The sequence below is a fragment of the Melospiza georgiana genome, chromosome 20 (genome assembly GCF_028018845.1).
Source record: "Melospiza georgiana isolate bMelGeo1 chromosome 20, bMelGeo1.pri, whole genome shotgun sequence".
In the NCBI taxonomy this organism is placed as follows: Eukaryota; Metazoa; Chordata; class Aves; order Passeriformes; family Passerellidae; genus Melospiza; species Melospiza georgiana.
This window is the reverse complement of record NC_080449.1, coordinates 10148781-10165387: the sequence shown is the minus strand read 5'-3', so window position 1 is coordinate 10165387 and position 16607 is coordinate 10148781. Positions and strand designations below refer to the sequence as shown.

General features: G+C 54.2%; 1 protein-coding gene across 2 annotated transcripts in view; it reads right to left on the bottom strand.

Annotated features, from left to right (window-relative positions):
• OLFM1 (olfactomedin 1) overlaps positions 1-15060 on the bottom strand; it is a 36872-nt gene extending 21812 nt beyond the window's left edge. Inside the window, exons 1-2 of one of the 2 annotated variants that reach the window (XM_058038315.1) lie at positions 14490-15060; positions 352-501 (exon numbers count right to left, since the gene is read on the bottom strand). In XM_058038315.1, the coding sequence (XP_057894298.1) occupies positions 352-501; positions 14490-14555 (216 nt within the window). In that variant the 5' untranslated portion in view covers positions 14556-15060. Of the gene's footprint in view, positions 1-351; positions 502-2882; positions 3238-14489 lie in introns of those variants that run through there. The other variant, XM_058038314.1, reaches the window with a different exon arrangement.
• Positions 15061-16607: the final 1547 nt, after the last annotated feature.

Sequence of the window (16607 nt, the reverse complement as noted above, 5' to 3'; positions counted from 1 at the left end):
TTTAATTCTCTCTCCTCTCCTGTTGCTGAGTCTGCTCTCAAACTGCTTGTGCCAACAGAATGAAAAAAGGGGATTTTTAAAATTTTTTAAAAATTATTTTTTAGAGATACGGTTCAATACTGGTGCTTTGATCTCAGCAGTTTTCCCTCGACCTTAGGCCAGGCTCTCCTCTCAGAAAACACTTAAAGAGATTTCTCCTCCTGCCTGCAGCTGATTATTCCTCACTACACACACAGGGACAGCTCCACACAGAAAAACCATCCCAAGGGGCTTTCCCTGGAAACCAAGGCTCAGCTCAGGTTTCTCCCCCACCAAACCAAAGCACTTTTGGCAGCAGGGGCCAAGCGTTACCTTTTCTAGGAGTTGTCTCAGCTGCTTTGTCCTGGCATCACGCGAGCACATCGTCTGCTGAGGTGCCACCACTGTGCATATACAACGTCCCTCGCTGTCCTGGGCAGAGCTGTACACCTGCCAGCTTTCCTCTGGGTTGGTAGGCAACACCTAATTAACACAGGGAGAGATGGGTTAATTAACCAGGGGAGGGCTCTGGGAGGTGAAGGGGGATGAGGACGTGGCAGGGAGTGGAGGCTCCTCCGAGGGCCCAGCCGGGCAAAATTCACTTGGAATGCAAAAATATGGATTGGGGACGAATCAGAGAAAGGTCTGAAAAGGAGAGGAAGAGCTGAAAACACGAAGGCAATGTAAGTGGGAAAGCAGGGACACGGGGAACAGTGAAAATTCCGAGTGCTGAGCACAGCGGGGTGGGAGCCCTGCCCTGCTGCGGTGACATAGTCCTTAACACGGGGACAAGGATGGTGACAGAGCCCCCTCCAACACCGGGACAGGGACGTGCCCGAGCCACCAGGAGGGCACAGTGTCCTGCCGAGGCTGAGCAGTGTCCCTGGCTCTGCAGAGCCTGCCGGGCTCTGGGGCCGGGTCTGACAGCCGGAGATGCGCTCGGATGAGGGCACGGACACCCCGAGGTATGGACACACAGACACCCCGAATTACGGACACCCTGAGTCAGGGACAGCCCAAATTACAGACCCTGCTAGGCAAGGACACCCCAAGGCATGGATACCCTGAGTCACGGACACCCCAAGGCACGGATACCCCGAATTATGGACACCCCAAGGTAAGGACACCCTGAATTATGGACACTCCGAGGTGTCCCCGAGGTAAGGACACCCTGAGGTACGGACACTGTGAGGCATGGACACCTCAAGGTATGGACACCCCGAGGTACAGATACCCCGAATTACAGACATCCTGAGTCACGGACACCCCGAATTGCAGAATCCCTGAGGCATGGACACCCCGAGTTACAGACACCCTGAATTATGGACACCAAATCATGGACACCCTGAGCTACAGACACCCCAAGGTATGGACACCCCGAATTACAGACATCTCGAATTACAGACACCCCAAGGTATGGACACCCCGAATTACAGACATCCCGAATTACAGACACCCTGAGTCATGGACACCCCGAATTACAGAATCCCTGAGGCACGAACACCCCGAATTACGGACACCCTGAGGCATGGGCACCCGAGGTAGAGACATCCCAAGGTACGGACACCCCGAATTACGGACACCCCGAATTACGGACACCCCGAATTCCGTTTCCCCCTCTCTGCCACGTTCCCTGGGCATGAGGAGCCTCCCCAGACCATCGCTCCCCTCTGCTCCAGGCAGGGCGAGCCCGGAGCCGAGCCCTGAGCAGGATCCCAGCAGGGATGGATGCGATGCAGCGCCGAGGGCACGCCGGGGAACGGAGCCCACCCCAAACACAGCGCGTTCCCCTCTCTGCTCTTCATTTTCCTTCTATCTCACGGCATAATTCATTATTTAATCCCACCCAGCCTCGGAGCACTTTGAAGGTGTCACCGTGTCCCCAGCCAGAGGGGAAATGTTCTTTCCACCGCTTCCCCACAGAACAAATCACCTTGCAAATGCCCACGTTGACAGACATGCCCAGGCGGACGCACAATTGGATTCCCTGGCTAAACCAACCGGGGAAAAAAAAAAGAATAATAAATGGATCTCATAAACCCTGACAACGTGATAAAAAAAAAAAAAAATCCCAGCTTCATTCACTGAACAGCACAAGCACCACACGGAATACTCCGGGAAGAGCGGAGCTGCAGCAGCGTCAGAAAGCACCAGCGTGCAGCCTGCGGGAGAAAGGTGCCCGATTCTCCCTGCTCAGGGAAGACAGACAGACAGACTGGAATGACTTTCCAGCCATTCCCGAAGCGGGAAGCTCAGGCGCGGCCCCAGCTCTCCAGCAGAGCAGGGACAGGGATGTCCAGCCCGGCTGCATCCCCGTCCCTCCGAGGGCGCATCGGGCAGGGACAGCGGCGGAGGCGCCTCCCGGGACTCGCACCCGCTCTCCCGGCGGCTTTTGCAGCGGCCACGAGGGAAACTTTGCATCCCACGGGGTGCGGGGAGGCAGCCGAGTCACCCCCAGGCAGGAACGAGGGGTGGCTGAACTAGGGGAGAGGAGGGGAGAGGCAGAGACGCTCCCTGCGCCGTCACCCCCATCCCCGAGCGCCCCATCCGCGCTCCCGCAGCACCGCGGGGACACTCGAGGGGCAGCGATCCCGCAGGGGACACCTGGGCGAGGAGAGATGTGACAGCCGGGCGGGGAGGGACTGGGCGGCGGCGGGGAGCGGCCGCAGGGACGCTCCGGGATGCGGGGACGCTCCGGGACTCAGGGATGCTCCGGGACTCAGGGATGCTCTGGGATGCTCCGGGACTCGGGGACGCTCCGGGATGCTGGCATGCCCCAGGATGGGGGGATGCTCCGGGATGCTCCGGGATGCGGGAGTGCCCCGGGCAGCCCTCCCCGTGCCCCGCAGCCCTCCCGCACTTACTCCCGTGCTGCGGTCCAAGGTGCCGCCCGTGGCCGCCGTGAGTTTGGTGGTGTTGAGCCCCACGAGGGAGGGCAGCGTCTGCGACATCCAGTTGGTGATCATGGCCATGGTGCTGAGGACGACTCCAATCTTGAGTAAAGGCACAGACATGTCTGCGGGGGGGGCGGCAGGCACCCTTCATTCTGCACCGGCGCCGGGCTCCATGCCGCTGCCTTCGGGCTGCCGCCCCGCCGCCGCCGCCGCTCGCCGCCGCCCCATCGTCCTCCTCCTCCTCCTCTTCCTCCTCCTCCTGTGCCCTGCCCGGCGCTGTGCCCGCTGTGCAGCCGGAGCGGAGCGGGGCTGGCTCCCTGCGCCCGCCCGGCGCGCCCCGGTCCGAGCGAGCGGAGCCGGAGGCGGAACCGGGGCGGGACCGGAGCGGGAGGGGCGGGCAGAGCCCACCCAGGCGGGGACACTGCGGTGGGAGAGCGGCGAGAGGGAGGGGACGGCGGAGAGCGGGGAGGGAGGGGAGGAAAGGGGTTGGGGAGAAGGGAGTGGGAGGGGAGGGATGGGGAAAGGGGAGGGATGGGATGGGGAAGAGGTATGGGGATGAAAGATCTGGGGAGAAAAGGTTTGGGGAGAAAAGATCTGGGGAGGAAAGATTTGGGGAGAAAAGATCTGGGGAGAAATGATGTGGGGATGAAAGGTCTGGGGATGAAGGGTCTGGTGAGAAAAGATTTGGAGATAAAAGATGTAGGGAAGGGGGAGAGAAGGGAAGGAGAGAAGAAAAACGGGGAGGAAAGATATGGGACAGGGAAGCGGAGGGAAGGAGAGAAAAAAGATTTGTGGAGACGTAAAATAATCAAGGAGAAAAGGTTTGGGGAGAAGGGAGTGGAAGGATGGGAGGGGGAAGAGGTATGGGGAGGAAAGATTTGGGGACAGGTAAAAGAATCAGGGAGAAAAGGTTTGGGGAGAAAGGATGGAACTGGGGAGAGGGGGAGAGATTGAGCAGAGGCAAACAGGCGTGGGGAAGGAAGAAAAAGGTTTGGGGGGAGGGAAGAAGATTTGAGGAGATAAATTGTGGGAGGGGTGAGAGGAATGAGGAGAGAGGGAAAATTGGGGAGGAGGTGGAAGGGATTTTGGGGAGTAGGTGGGAGCGATTTTGGGGGGAGGTGGAAGGGATTTTTGGGGAACAGATGGAAGGGATTTTGGGGGGCAGGGGGAAGGGATTTTGGGAAGATTGAAGGGGTTTTGGGGAACAGATGGAAGGATTTTTGGGGGGAGGTTGAAGGGATTTTGGGGGTGCGGCTCTCCCGCTGCGGCGCCTGGCGCCCTCTGGCGGCTGCGGGCGGCGCTGCGGGCCGGGGTCGCTCGGTGGTCGCGGGGACAGCGGGGACACGGCGGGGACACGGCGGGGACACGGAGCCGTGCCGGGACCAAGGGGAGCCGGGGCATTTCCCCGCGGTAGGACCCGCAAGACCCGCGGGCTGGGGGTCCCCTGAGGGTCCCCTGCGGTCCCCAGGTCCCAGCAGGCTGTCAGAGCATCCCCCACACCCCCGACTGTCACCTCGCCACGTCCCGCAACGACAGCACGAAGGACAAACCAAAGCTCACTGCCAGCCCTGCTCCCACCTCATTCCCGCGCAGGAATTCGCTGCCGAGGGATGCAAAGGGCACACAGCTGGTCCGGCCAGCCTGGGATGTCACCTGGGCTTGGTCACCACTCAGGTGTCCCGAAGCCACTGGTGACTTCAGAAGCCAAGAGAACCTCAGAACTGCATTCTTCCCTAAGAGAACCTCGGAACTCCCCGTGCAAAGCAGAAACGAATCCCCTGTCCCTCTGCAGGGGACAGAAGTGACACCCCTGCTTTGTGGCACAGCCCCAACCTTGGCAGGGGTGCAGGGAGCCTCAGCTGCTCCATGGGCTGGCCCTGGGAGCCACCACGTTCCCACCAGGGTCTGACCAGCCCAGCCCCAAACCCGACCCCTCCTGAGCTGCTGCTCCACCCGTGTGGATGCTTGGGGTGGGGGTTTTGTGGCGCCAAAACCTTGGCCCACCTCACATCCAGCACCTGGGTGATGTGCAGAGCAGGTCCCAGCAGGGAAGCAGGAAGGCCTAAAATGCAATCCCTGCTGAGCTGGCCTGTCCCACCTTGTCAGGACTGTGTCCCACCTCAGCAGGACATTGTCCCATCTCACCAGGACCTTGTCCCACCTCAGCAGGACCTTGTCCCAGCTCAGCAGGACTGTGTCCCATCTCACCAGGACCTTGTCCCATCTCACCAGGACCTTGTCCCACCTCAGCAGAACCTTGTTCCACCTCACCAGGACTTGTCCCACCTCACCAGGACCTTGTCCCTTGCTGGGGATGTGGCCCTCGGTGTGGGCTCATCCCAGCACAGCCAGGCTGGGCAGAGGGAGCAGGAGCAGGAGCAGGAGCAGGCCAGCCCATTAATCCTGCAGGCAGGCAGACCTGGCAGCTCTGTGCAATGAAGCACATTCAGCAGTTCCACCAGGTGGGGAAATCGAGATCAGGCTGAGCAGGAGCGCTGCTGCCAGGTCAGATCCCGTCCCTGTCACACACCCCTGGCACAGCTGGTGTGTGTGCCAGGCTGCAGCAGCTGAACTCCCACCCCTGCCCTTCCTTCCCTCCATCTGCGTGTCACCTGCCCAGCTCCAGCCAGGTGAGGCTGCTGGAATCAGGAGGGAAGCCCTGCTGCCCCTGAACCCCACAGTGCCCTGCTCTGGGCAGCACCAGCTGCCTGCACTCCATGGAACCAGCTTCCCCCAGCCCAGGCATCCTCATCCGTTTGTGGCAAAGCTGCTGCTGGGTGTGCAGGGTGGCACCTGTGGGTACCTGTGGGTACCTGTGGGTACCTGTGTTACCACCTGTGGGTACCTGTGGGTACCTGTGGGGTCAACACCCAGCAGCTGCTTCAGGCTGGGGGGGGCAGGAACAGCTTTCTCAGGCAAAAAAAACCCCAAGAAACAAAAAAAAACCCAAACAAAAAACCAAAAAAAAAAACCCCCCTCAAAAAAACAAAAACAAAAACAAAAACAAAACAAAAACAAACAAAAAAAAACCAACAACCCCAAAACCCCCAAACTTGGATTAGTTCCACCTTTTAGGAGGAATCCCAAATCCCTGCTCTCAGGTGCTTTGCTGTGCTCAGGCCTTGATTCCCCCTCTGATTTCCCGCCCCAGTGCTGACATCCCAACCACCCCAAGCTCCATTTGGGAACAGATTTTGTCAGGGAAGTTTATCCCTCATATTTGTCTAATCCAGACACACACACACACATAGGAATTAATCCTGTGGATATTTCAGTATTTAAATTTAAGAATCTCTCCTGTGCTTTGCTCTGGATAAAAACCCCTCCTGTGCCATGCCCTGGATCCTGGCTGGGCTGAGCCCTCATTTCCCAGCGGGGCAGGCAGGTGATTTCATTGCCATCCCCTCCTGCTCTGCCATGATTAAAGCTCCTCAAACAGGGCCAGCAAAGCCCAGAGAGGAGCTGTGCCTGTAATAATGGGGGAAAAAGAGAAATCCTGGGGGATTTTCTTTCTTTCTTTCACTCTCTTGCTTGCGGTGTTTGTGAAAGAATAAAAGCAGCACTTTTGGGGGAATCTTTTTTTTTGTTGCTGTCTAGATTAATGGAGTTAAGGAAGGGACATCAAAATGTTCTTTCAGACCATTTAAAATTTTAAATTAAAGACCTTTGAAAATTCTTAATGCATCAATAACCTGCTGGGAGCAGGAAGGGGGAAAGGGGTCCCTGAGCAGGAAAAGGGGTCCTGAGCACGGAAAAGGATCCTGAGCAGGATAAAAGGGGATCCTGAGAAGGGAAAAAGGGGTCCATGAGTAAGATAAAAGGGGTCCTGAGAAGGATGAAAGGGTCCCTGAGAAGGGAAAAAGGGTCTTGAGAAGGGAAAAAGGGTCCTGAGCAGGATAAAAGGGGTCTCTGAGCAGGAACCCCTGAAGTGGTGGAGCTCAGCTTTCTCCTGGTCACTTTTTCTTTTCCGCATTCCGGGCAGAGAAGGAGCAGGAACACGAGATAAATCAGAGAACAGGGTCTCCTAAAGAAGGTGCTGCCCGGAAAATTCCTCTGCGGGAAGGGGAGAGCACAGAGCTCGGTGCCTAGAGGAGCCTGAGAGGGTCGGGGATGCGACAATCGGCGACAATCGGCGGTGGCAGCGCGGGGACACGGCGGGGACACGGCGGTCACTGTCTCCCTCTCCTGGCTGCTTCTGAGAAGAAAAAGTGCCCGAATTCCTCTCGCTCCCAAATGGGGACGGTGTGCAGGACAGAGAATTCCTACTCTAAATAAACCACACCCGATCCCTGTTAAAATCTGGGATTTTAACATTAAATAAACCAGAGAATTCCTGCTCTGAATAAACCACACCCAGTGCCTGTTAAAATCTGGGATTTTAACATTAAATAAACCAGAGAATTCCTGCCCTAAATAAACCACACAGAGAGGAAAAAGTGCCCAAATTCCTCTCGCTCCCAAATTTTGCTGGAGGTGATGTGCAGGACAGAAAATTTCTGCTCTGAATAAACCACACCCAATCCCTTGTTAAAATCAGGGATTGTAACATGAAATAAACCACACCCAATCCCTGTTAGTTAAAATCAGAGATTTTAACATGAAATAAACCAGAGAATTCACGCTCAAAATAAAGCACATGGAGAAGAAAAAGTGCCCAAATTCCTCTCGCTCCCAAATGGGGATGGTGTGCAGGACTGAGGATTCCTGCTCTAAATAAACCACACCCGATCCCTGTTAGTTAAAATCTGGGATTTTAACATTAAATAAACCACACCCAATCCCTGTTAGTTAAAATCTGGGATTTTAACGTTAAATAAACCACACCCAATCCCTGTTAGTTAAAATCTGGGATTTTAACATGAAATAAACCAGAGAATTCCTGCTCTAAATAAACCACACCCACTCTAGGGTCTGTCCTCTCTGCAAGGACCCGGCTCTGGAATGTCAGGGATCCTCCTGAAAAACTTGGGTTGAGATTTTCCTCTCTCCTGAAAAGCTTGGATTGGGATTTTCCTCCCTCCTGAAAAGCTTGGATTGGAATTTTCCTCCCTCCTGAAAAGCTTGGATTGAGATTTTCCTCTCTCCTGAAAAGCTTGGATTGGAATTTTCCTCCCTCCTGAAAAGCTTGGATTGGGATTTTCCTCCCTCCTGAAAAGCTTGGATTGGGATTTTCCTCCCTCTGCAGCTGCTGGAGGGGCTCTGAAGGGTCCCCTTGGCGGCTTTGCTGCCTCCAGTGCCTCTTCCCACCCCTCCTGGTGCCCTGATTGACGCCAGACACTGACGCTGATGCCAGGCTGTCCCTCATGGGAAATGGCACCGAGTTCCCCCTTGGTTTTGGGGTCACAATTCCAAATATCCTGAGGTTTTTGCCTGGTTTTTGTCACTTCTTTTGCTGCCACCACTTAAACAAACATGACTGCAGGAGATGGATCCTGATCAGAAGTTTTCACCTCATCGTGGGAAGGCAGGGAAGGATGGACAGAAAATAAAAGGAAAGGAAGGGAAGGGAAGGGAAGGGAAGGGAAGGGAAGGGAAGGGAAGGGAAGGGAAGGGAAGGGAAGGGAAGGGAAGGGAAGGGAAGGGAAGGGAAGGGAAGGGAAGGAAAGAAAGGAAAGGAAAGGAAAGGAAAGGAAAGGAAAGGAAAGGAAAGGAAAGGAAAGGAAAGGAAAGGAAAGGAAAGGAAAGGAAAGGAAAGGAAAGGAAAGGAAAGGAAAGGAAAGGAAAGGAAAGGAAAGGAAAGGAAAGGAGAAAAAGGAAAAAGGAAAAAGGAAAAAGGAAAGGACCTCAAGGAGTGGATGAAGAGGATCTCTGCCAGCTCCTGGTAAATCTGTGTGAAATCCCTCTGGAACCTCTCCTTTCCTCTGGGAGCAAGAACTCTGCAAGGGAACATCCCCTTCACGTGCCCAGATCTGTGCTCAGCTGAAGCTGCTCCTGTCATTGAGTCCAGGGTCTGCAGCAGGAGCCAAGACCTCAAACCAGCCCAGGTTCCTGATTTTGGGAGGATTTTTTGGGCACATTTCCCGGGGTCAGGCACACACCTCCAGCCTCTGAGTGAGTTCCCAGGGAGGAATTGATCTCTGTGCTGCTTTCCAGCAAGCACAGCTCTGCTCCTGGCCCTGGGCTCCATCCTGAGATTGTCCCAGCAGGATGGGGAGGGTGGGTTGGGAATGGGGAAAAAGGGGGCCTGAGCAGGGGAAAAGGGATCCTGAGCACAAGGAAAGGGTCCTGAGAAGGGAAAAGGGGTCCTTGAGGAGGATAAAAGGGTCCTGAGCAGGAAAAAAGGGTCCTGAGCACAAGAAAAGGGTCCCTGACAGGGAAAAGGGGTCCTGAGCAGGATAAAAGGGTCCTGATCAGGAAAAAAGGGGTCCTGAACACAGGAAAAGGGATTCATGAGCAGGGAAAAAGGATCCTGAGCAGGGGAAAAGGGTTCTGAGCACAGGAAAAGGGTCCCTGACAGGGAAAAGGGGTCCCTGAGAAGGATAAAAGGGTCCTGAGCAGAGAAAACAGGTCCCTGAGCATGGGAAAAAAGTCCTGACAGGGAAAAAGGGTCCTTGAGCAGAATAAAAGGGTCAGGAGTGCAGCTAAAGGCAGTCTGGAGGGTGGCAGCAGGGCTCAGCTCCAGGAGAGCAGAACAACCAACAGCTGCAGCCCACAGAAGCAGGAAAACCAGCATTGAAAATCATCATTGAAAACCAGCATTGAAAACCAGCATTGAAAACCAGCATTTCCAGCTGATTTTCCACATTTGGGGCGTGCTGGCACCAAGGCACATCCCTGTGACTCTGCTTCTCCAATTCCCCCTTCTCCTGCCTGCCTGGGGCACCCCAAAACCCCCCAAATCCCAGATGGGCGCTCCTGGGGTGTCCCAGCCTTGTCCCCTTTGTGGACAGAGCAGAGCACAGGTGACACTTTCCCCTCAGAGCTTCCCCAGCGCTCTGCTTAATTGCCTCTGATAGTAATTAGCTTTGTATTAACGAGTGGTGCTAATACTGATTACCAGGACTGATAACTCCAGCAATAAATACAATTTCCAGGGCTGAAAATTACCTCTGTTTTTTTTTTTTTTTTTTTTTTTTTTTTTTTTTTTTTTTTTAATTGGCTCCAGCTGAAGTTAAGCAAGATGAGGAACAAATTGGGTTTATGAGACGTATGAGACAGCTGCCTCCTGTTCCAGGTTTGCAGATTAATCCTATCCCTGTCCACGTGTCTGCCTGGCACCAAAGTGGGCACTGGGAAGTTTTGCATGGGCAGGAGGGAGCTGGGCTGGGCACTGCAAACAGCCCTGGCAGGGACTTTTAGGGAAAATCAATGGGCAAATGAAGATTATTCATATTTTTAATTTTATTTTTCCTCTTCCCTCCCCTGCAAACAGCCCTGATAGGGACTTGAGGTTCCTTTAGGGAAAATCAATGGGTAAATGAAGATAATTCATATTTTTAGGGTTTTTTCCCCTCTCCCTCCCCCTGCAAACAGCTCTGACAGGGACTCGAGGTTCTTTTAGGAAAAATCAATAGGTAAATGAAGAATATGAAGAAATGGGAATATAATGAATGAATGAATGAATATAATTAATAAATATTAATATAATATAATTAATAATTATATTAATATTAATAAAAATTAATATAATATAATTAATTATATAATGTATATAATGAATAAATAGGTACATGAAGAATATGAAGAAATGGGAATATAATGAATAAAGGAATATAAAGAATAAATGGGTATATAATATAATTAATTATATAATGTATATAACGAATAAATAGGTACATGAAGAATACGAAGAAATGGGAATATAATTAATATTTTTAGGGTTTTTTTTTCCTTTTGCAGAAGCCCTATCAATGTTTCCTATCAGGAAGGTGCTGCTCCCAGAATTACTGGGGCTGTGGATGTGGGAGCACCGTGCAGCTCCTGAGGGAACTTTGAGGAATTCCAGGAGGTTTTCAGTGCAACATCCCAGCAAAAGGACAGAAGGACAGGTGGGACGGACACACAGACAGCAGCTGGCAGCCCAGCCCCAAGCTCTGCCCTCCTGGCAGGTCCTTCAGAGCAGAAATTGGGCACCAGGAGAGGTGCCCTGGTGTCCCCAAGGGGAGGACAAGGACAGGCTTTGCCCAGCAGGGCCCTGCCCAGGGCTCAGTGCCCACCCAGAGTGCCCAGAGCTCCTCTGCCCCCCATGCCAGCACCCCCAAACCGAAATGGGGCATTGCAGGGTGGGGCTGACCCGTGGGGAGAGGCCAGGCCGGGCACAGAGAGAGGAAATGCCAGAGCCTCGGGCAGGGCACCCTCAGCCGTGCCAGGGATGGGGGCACAGCACAAACACCTGGGGGGGTTCGGGGGCAGCTCCCCCCTTGTCCCACTCAGGGCACCCCAGCCCAGCCGGGTGTGAGAGACCTGAGCAGGGCAGGGGTGCAGCCCCAGCCTGGCATCACCCCTGTGCCCCCCAGCACCCCCCTGCCAGCCGGGGGGGCACCCCAGGGTGCTGCAGCTCACAGCCCTTGCAGAGAGAGCCAGGGATCACAGAGACAGGCCAGGCTGGCCCCTCCTGCCCCTTTAGGAGCCAGCTCAGTGCCCACTCTGTGCCCAGCTCAGTGCCCACTCTGTGCCCACTCTGTGCCCAGCTCTGTGCCCAGGTCAGTGCCCACTCTGTGCCCAGCTCAGTGCCCACTCTGTGCCCAGCTCAGTGCCCACTCTGTGCCCACTCTGTGCCCAGCTCTGTGCCCAGGTCAGTGCCCACTCTGTGCCCAGCTCAGTGCCCATCTCAGTGCACATCTCAGTGTCCAGCTCATGCCCAGCACAGTGCCCAGCATAGTGCCCGCTCTGTCCCCAGCTCAGTGCCCAGCTCATTGCCCAGATCAGTCCCCGCACTGTGCCCAGCTCAGTGCCCATCTCTGTGCCCAGCTCATGCCCAGCTCTGTGCCCAGCTCAGTGCCCACTCTGTGCCCAGCTCTGTGCCCATCTCAGTGCCCATCTCGTCCCCAGCTCATGCCCAGCACAGTGCCCAGCATAGTGCCTGCTCTGTCTCCAGCTCAGTGCCCAGCTTATTGCCCAGATCAGTCCCCACTCTGTGCCCATCTCATCCCCAGCTCATCCCCAGCTCAGTGCCCATTTCAGTGCCCATCTCATCCCCACCTCATCCCCCATCTCTGTGCCACTCTGTGCCCAGCTCTGTGCCCAGCACAGTGCCAGCTCTGTCTCCATTTCATCCCCAGCTCATCCCCAGCTCCGTGCCCATTCTGTGCCCATTCTGTGCCCAGCTCTGTGCCCAGCCCCTCCTGCCCTGTGGCCTGTGCTGTCCCTGCAGCGAGGCACAGGAGGGCACAGCAGCAGCTCCTGCACCAGCAGCAAAGCTGAAATCGGCCCCTCCATGGCCCAGGCTCTGTGCAGGGCACAGCACACCCAGCCTGGCACGGAGCTGGGCAGTGCCCGGGCTGGCAGGAGGGTTTGGGGATGGCATCTGCCCCTGTGCCAGGGGAACCAGGGCTCTGCAGTGCCAGGCCAGGCAGCAGGCACAGGGCACCTGCCCAGGTGGGCACTGAGGGCAGCCCCAGCCAGGCTTCAGCAGGGGCTCAGGGGCTCACAGCAGGGCAGGGCTCTCTGCCCACCACCTGCTGGGCTCCCTGTGCCCACCACGACTGAAAGTTGCTGCCAAAGTTGAGGTGCTGCAGTCACAGAGGAGGCAAGGAGAGGGGGAAAGAGCCAGGCAGGGCAGAAACATTGGTTTTCCTTTGGTTTTCCTTTGTTTTTCCTTTGTTTTTCCTTTGTTTTCCCTTGGTTTTCCTTTGTTATCCCTAGTTTTTCCCTTGGTTTTTCCCTTGGTTTTTCCTTGATTTTCCCTCATTTTTCGCAAGTTTTTCCCTTGGTTTTTCTTCTGTTTTTCCTTTGTTTTCCCTTGATTTTCTCTAGCTTTTCCCTATTTTTCCCTTGTTTTTCCCTTATTTTTGCCTTGCTTTTCCCTTGGCTTTCCTATGCTTTTCCTTTGTTTTTCCTTTGTTTTCCCTTGCTTTTCCCTAGTTTTTCCCTGTTCTCCCCCTTGTTTTTTCCCTTGTTTTTCCTTGATTTCCCCTTGGTTTTCCTTGATTTCCACTTGGTTTTCCCCTGTTTTTCCCTGGTTTTCCCTTGGAAAATCCCCCAGAGCAGCTCGATGCTGCCCAGGCCAGCCAGGAGCCGACAGCACCCATTGCCCAGGCTGTGCTGTGACCCCATGGGAGCTGAAGGGACACTGAGGTGACATCCCTGCCACCCCCCTGTCCCCATGGGCACCCCCAGCCGTGCCCTGCTGGGCAGCATCTGCTGTGCTGGTGGTCCTGGCTCTTTGTCCAGCGCGGCGCATGCGCGCCCTCAGCATCCTCACACACAATGGGCTGCTCTGCTCCTTCCTCCCCACCCCTCCTCATCCCCACAGCCCCTGGCTTGCTCGGCTTTCCCCCCCCCTTTCCCTGCCTGCATTCCAGGCTTTTCTTGGGATTTGGGGCAGATCTGGGCTCTCCTTTTGGCTTCGCAGCCTCCCAGGGGTCCTGGCAGGGTGTAAAGGCAAAAAGGCTCCAGGGGCTCAAACTTCAGCAGGAGGGCAGCGGCAGGGAGAGCTTTGTCACTGGGAGAAAGGGGAAAATCATCTCCATAAAGCATCCAGGATGAGAGCCCAGCTGCTAATTGCTCCTACACTAAGAAGCCTCCATTCCCCTCCTATTTATAGCTGCTTTTTCTTTCCTTTCTTTTTTTTTTTTTTTTGTGCTTCCAGGCAGCACCACAATTAACCCCACAATCTAGAGCATCCTCTTGCAATTACTTTTTTTTTCTTCCTCTCCCCAGTGACTGGTGAAAAAAAAAAACCAACAAAAGACAATCGCCCTGCCTGCCTCTCCCCAGGCAGCCTCAAGAAGTCAAATGGAGTTTTAATTCCACTTGCAAGAGAAGGATTTTGGGTGCCTCCTTTCCTCCACCCCACAACCCCACGCCTCACTCAGCCCAGAGGCTGGGACAGCACAGAAAAGCATGAAAATCCAGGCAAAAAAAAAAAAACCAAAAAAACCAGCAGGTGGAGTGGAGAGAGTGGGGATAAATAAACTGCCCCCATCTCCCACCCGGCTGTCACAGATGCCAACACCAAGGGACATTTAAATGTCACCTAAAAGCAGCACAGCTACCCCCACACCAGAACCCAGAGGGGTGGGGGGCTGACGAGGAGGGACAGCACTCCCACCTGGCCCTTGAGGCCACCTGGGCCAGCAGCTCCACCCCACACAGGGGTCCTGCATCCCCCAGGTGAGGTGACACCAACACCCTCCATAGGCGCTGCCCTTCCCACAGGGGTCCCACGGCCCGAATCCCACCCAGGGCAGTGAGAACCGTGCCCAGGTGCGGGGCAGGGCACAGGTGATGCCCGGGGAAGGGGTGGCTGGGCAGGTGCAGCATCCCTGGGCAGGTGCAGCATCCATCCCCGGGCAGGTGCAGCATCCATCCCCCGGCAGGTTCCTGTGCTGCTCTCGAGGTTTAGCAGAAAATGGCGTTGGGGAGAAAGGGAGAAGAGGAGGAGGAGGAGTGGGGGAAAGGAAGAGCTGGACCTACTTGGGTGAGTTCTGTGCCCATCAGGATGAGGAAGCAGAGGGTCAGCAGCTTGCTTGCCGGTTGCATCTCTCGCAGCCCGTTCTAGGCAGCTCGCATACAGATCACCTCCGGGCGAGCCTCCCCTGCGCCGTCCCCGAGCCTCGCTGCCTCCTCACTCCTTTATTCTTATTAATATTTTAATTAAAATTTAAAAAAAAATTAAAAAAAAAGACAACAGAACGCTATTAAAAAAAAAAAAAAAAAAAAAAAAGACAAACGGCAAAAATAATAATTTAAAAAACCAGCCTGATTTTGTGGGTGGCTCTCAGCACCCTCGGGAAGCGATGCCAGAAATCTGCTCAGCAGAGCCTTCACTTTGCATATTTATTGGGATCCCAGTTTCTCTCCTCTGCTCTCGGTGCTGGCTGTCTGGTAATTTATTTAATTTTTTTTTTTTTTTTTTTAATGGCTCCCCTGCTCCAAAGACATTTGCGAGGAGAAATTCAGCGGAGCACGCAGCGATTATCTCTGCTATTGCCAAAAGTTTGCCTGGAAAAGGGGGGTGATGGGGAGAGGACAGGGATTTAAAAAAAAAAAAAAAAAAAGAAAAAAAAAAGAAAAAGAAAGGAATTGGTAGGGCTGGCTACTAGCAGGGGATGGCTGTGGAACAGGATGTGACATCAAGTGAGGCGGGGGAAATTTAACTAAACACGGCAAAGGGAGAGGGGGAAAAGCAGGCGCGGGAGCACGGCTGAGGCTGCGGGGACCCCGCGGGGAGCAGGGGGTTAAAACCGTCCTTAACCCCATCCTTATTGCCATCCTGAACTGCATCCTTAACCCCATCCTTAACCCCATCCTTAACCCCATCCTTATTGCCATCCTGAACTGCATCCTTAACCCCATCCTTATTGCCATCTTAATTCCCATCCTTAACCCCATCCTTAACCCCATCCTTACTGCCATCCTGAACTGCATCCTTAATTCTCATCCTTAATTCCCATACTGAACAGCATCCTTATCCCCATCCTTAACCCTATCCTTAATCTCATCCTGAACCCCATCCTTAATTCCCACTCTGAACCCCATCCTGAACCCCATCTTTAATTCCCATCTTCATTTCCATCCTTATCGCCATCCTTAACCCTATTCTTAATTCTCACCCTGAACCTCATCCTTAATTTCCATCCTTAACCCCATCCTGAACTCCACCCTGAACCCCATCCTTAATCCCATCCTGAGCAGCATCCTTATCCCCATTCTTAACCCCATACTGAACAGAATCCTTATCCCCATCCTTAACCCTATTGTTAATTCCCATCCTGAACTGCATCCTTCTTTCCCATCCTGAACCTCATCCTTAACCCCATACTTAATTCCCTTCCTTAATTCCCATCCTGAACCCAATCCTTAAGCCCCACCCTGAACTCCATCCTTAATTCCTATCCTTAATTCCCATCCTGAACCCAATCCTTAAGCCCCACCCTGAACCCCATTCTTGATCCCATCCTGAACCCCCTCCTTAATTCCCATCCTGAACTGCATCCTTAATTCCCATCCTTAACCCTGTCCTTAATTCTCATCCTTATTTCCATCCTTAACCCTATGCTTAATCTCATCCTGAACCCCATTCTTAATTCCCATTCTAAACCCCATCCTTATTCCCATCCTGAACCCCATTCTTAATTCCCATCCTGAACCCCATCCTTGACCCCATTCTTGATCCCATCCTTAATTCCCATCCTTAACCCCATCCTCAATCCCACCCTGAGCCCCCTCCCTGTGCGCCCCCGATCTCTGTGCATCCCTTGGGGCAAGGGGGGATGCCCAGGGATCTGATCCCCCCAAACCCAAACCCCAAACCCCAAACCCCAAACCAGCCCCTGGGGAGGCTCCCAGCTCCATCCCCTGCCCGGCTCAGCTCTCCAGGATCTGGGGGCAGCAGGGGGATGTGAGAATCCTTTTGTCACACACCAACCTCACCTGTGGTACCCCAGAGGCTGCAGGTGGTGCCCACCCCTCTCTGGAGGGTTCTGCCCCTCATTTCTCTCTCTCAAACCCCCCTGAATGCTTCCCAATCCCCAATTTCTTCCAGGACCCCATAAATATTATGGAATATTTCAGTCTGCGTTGCTGTGAGTG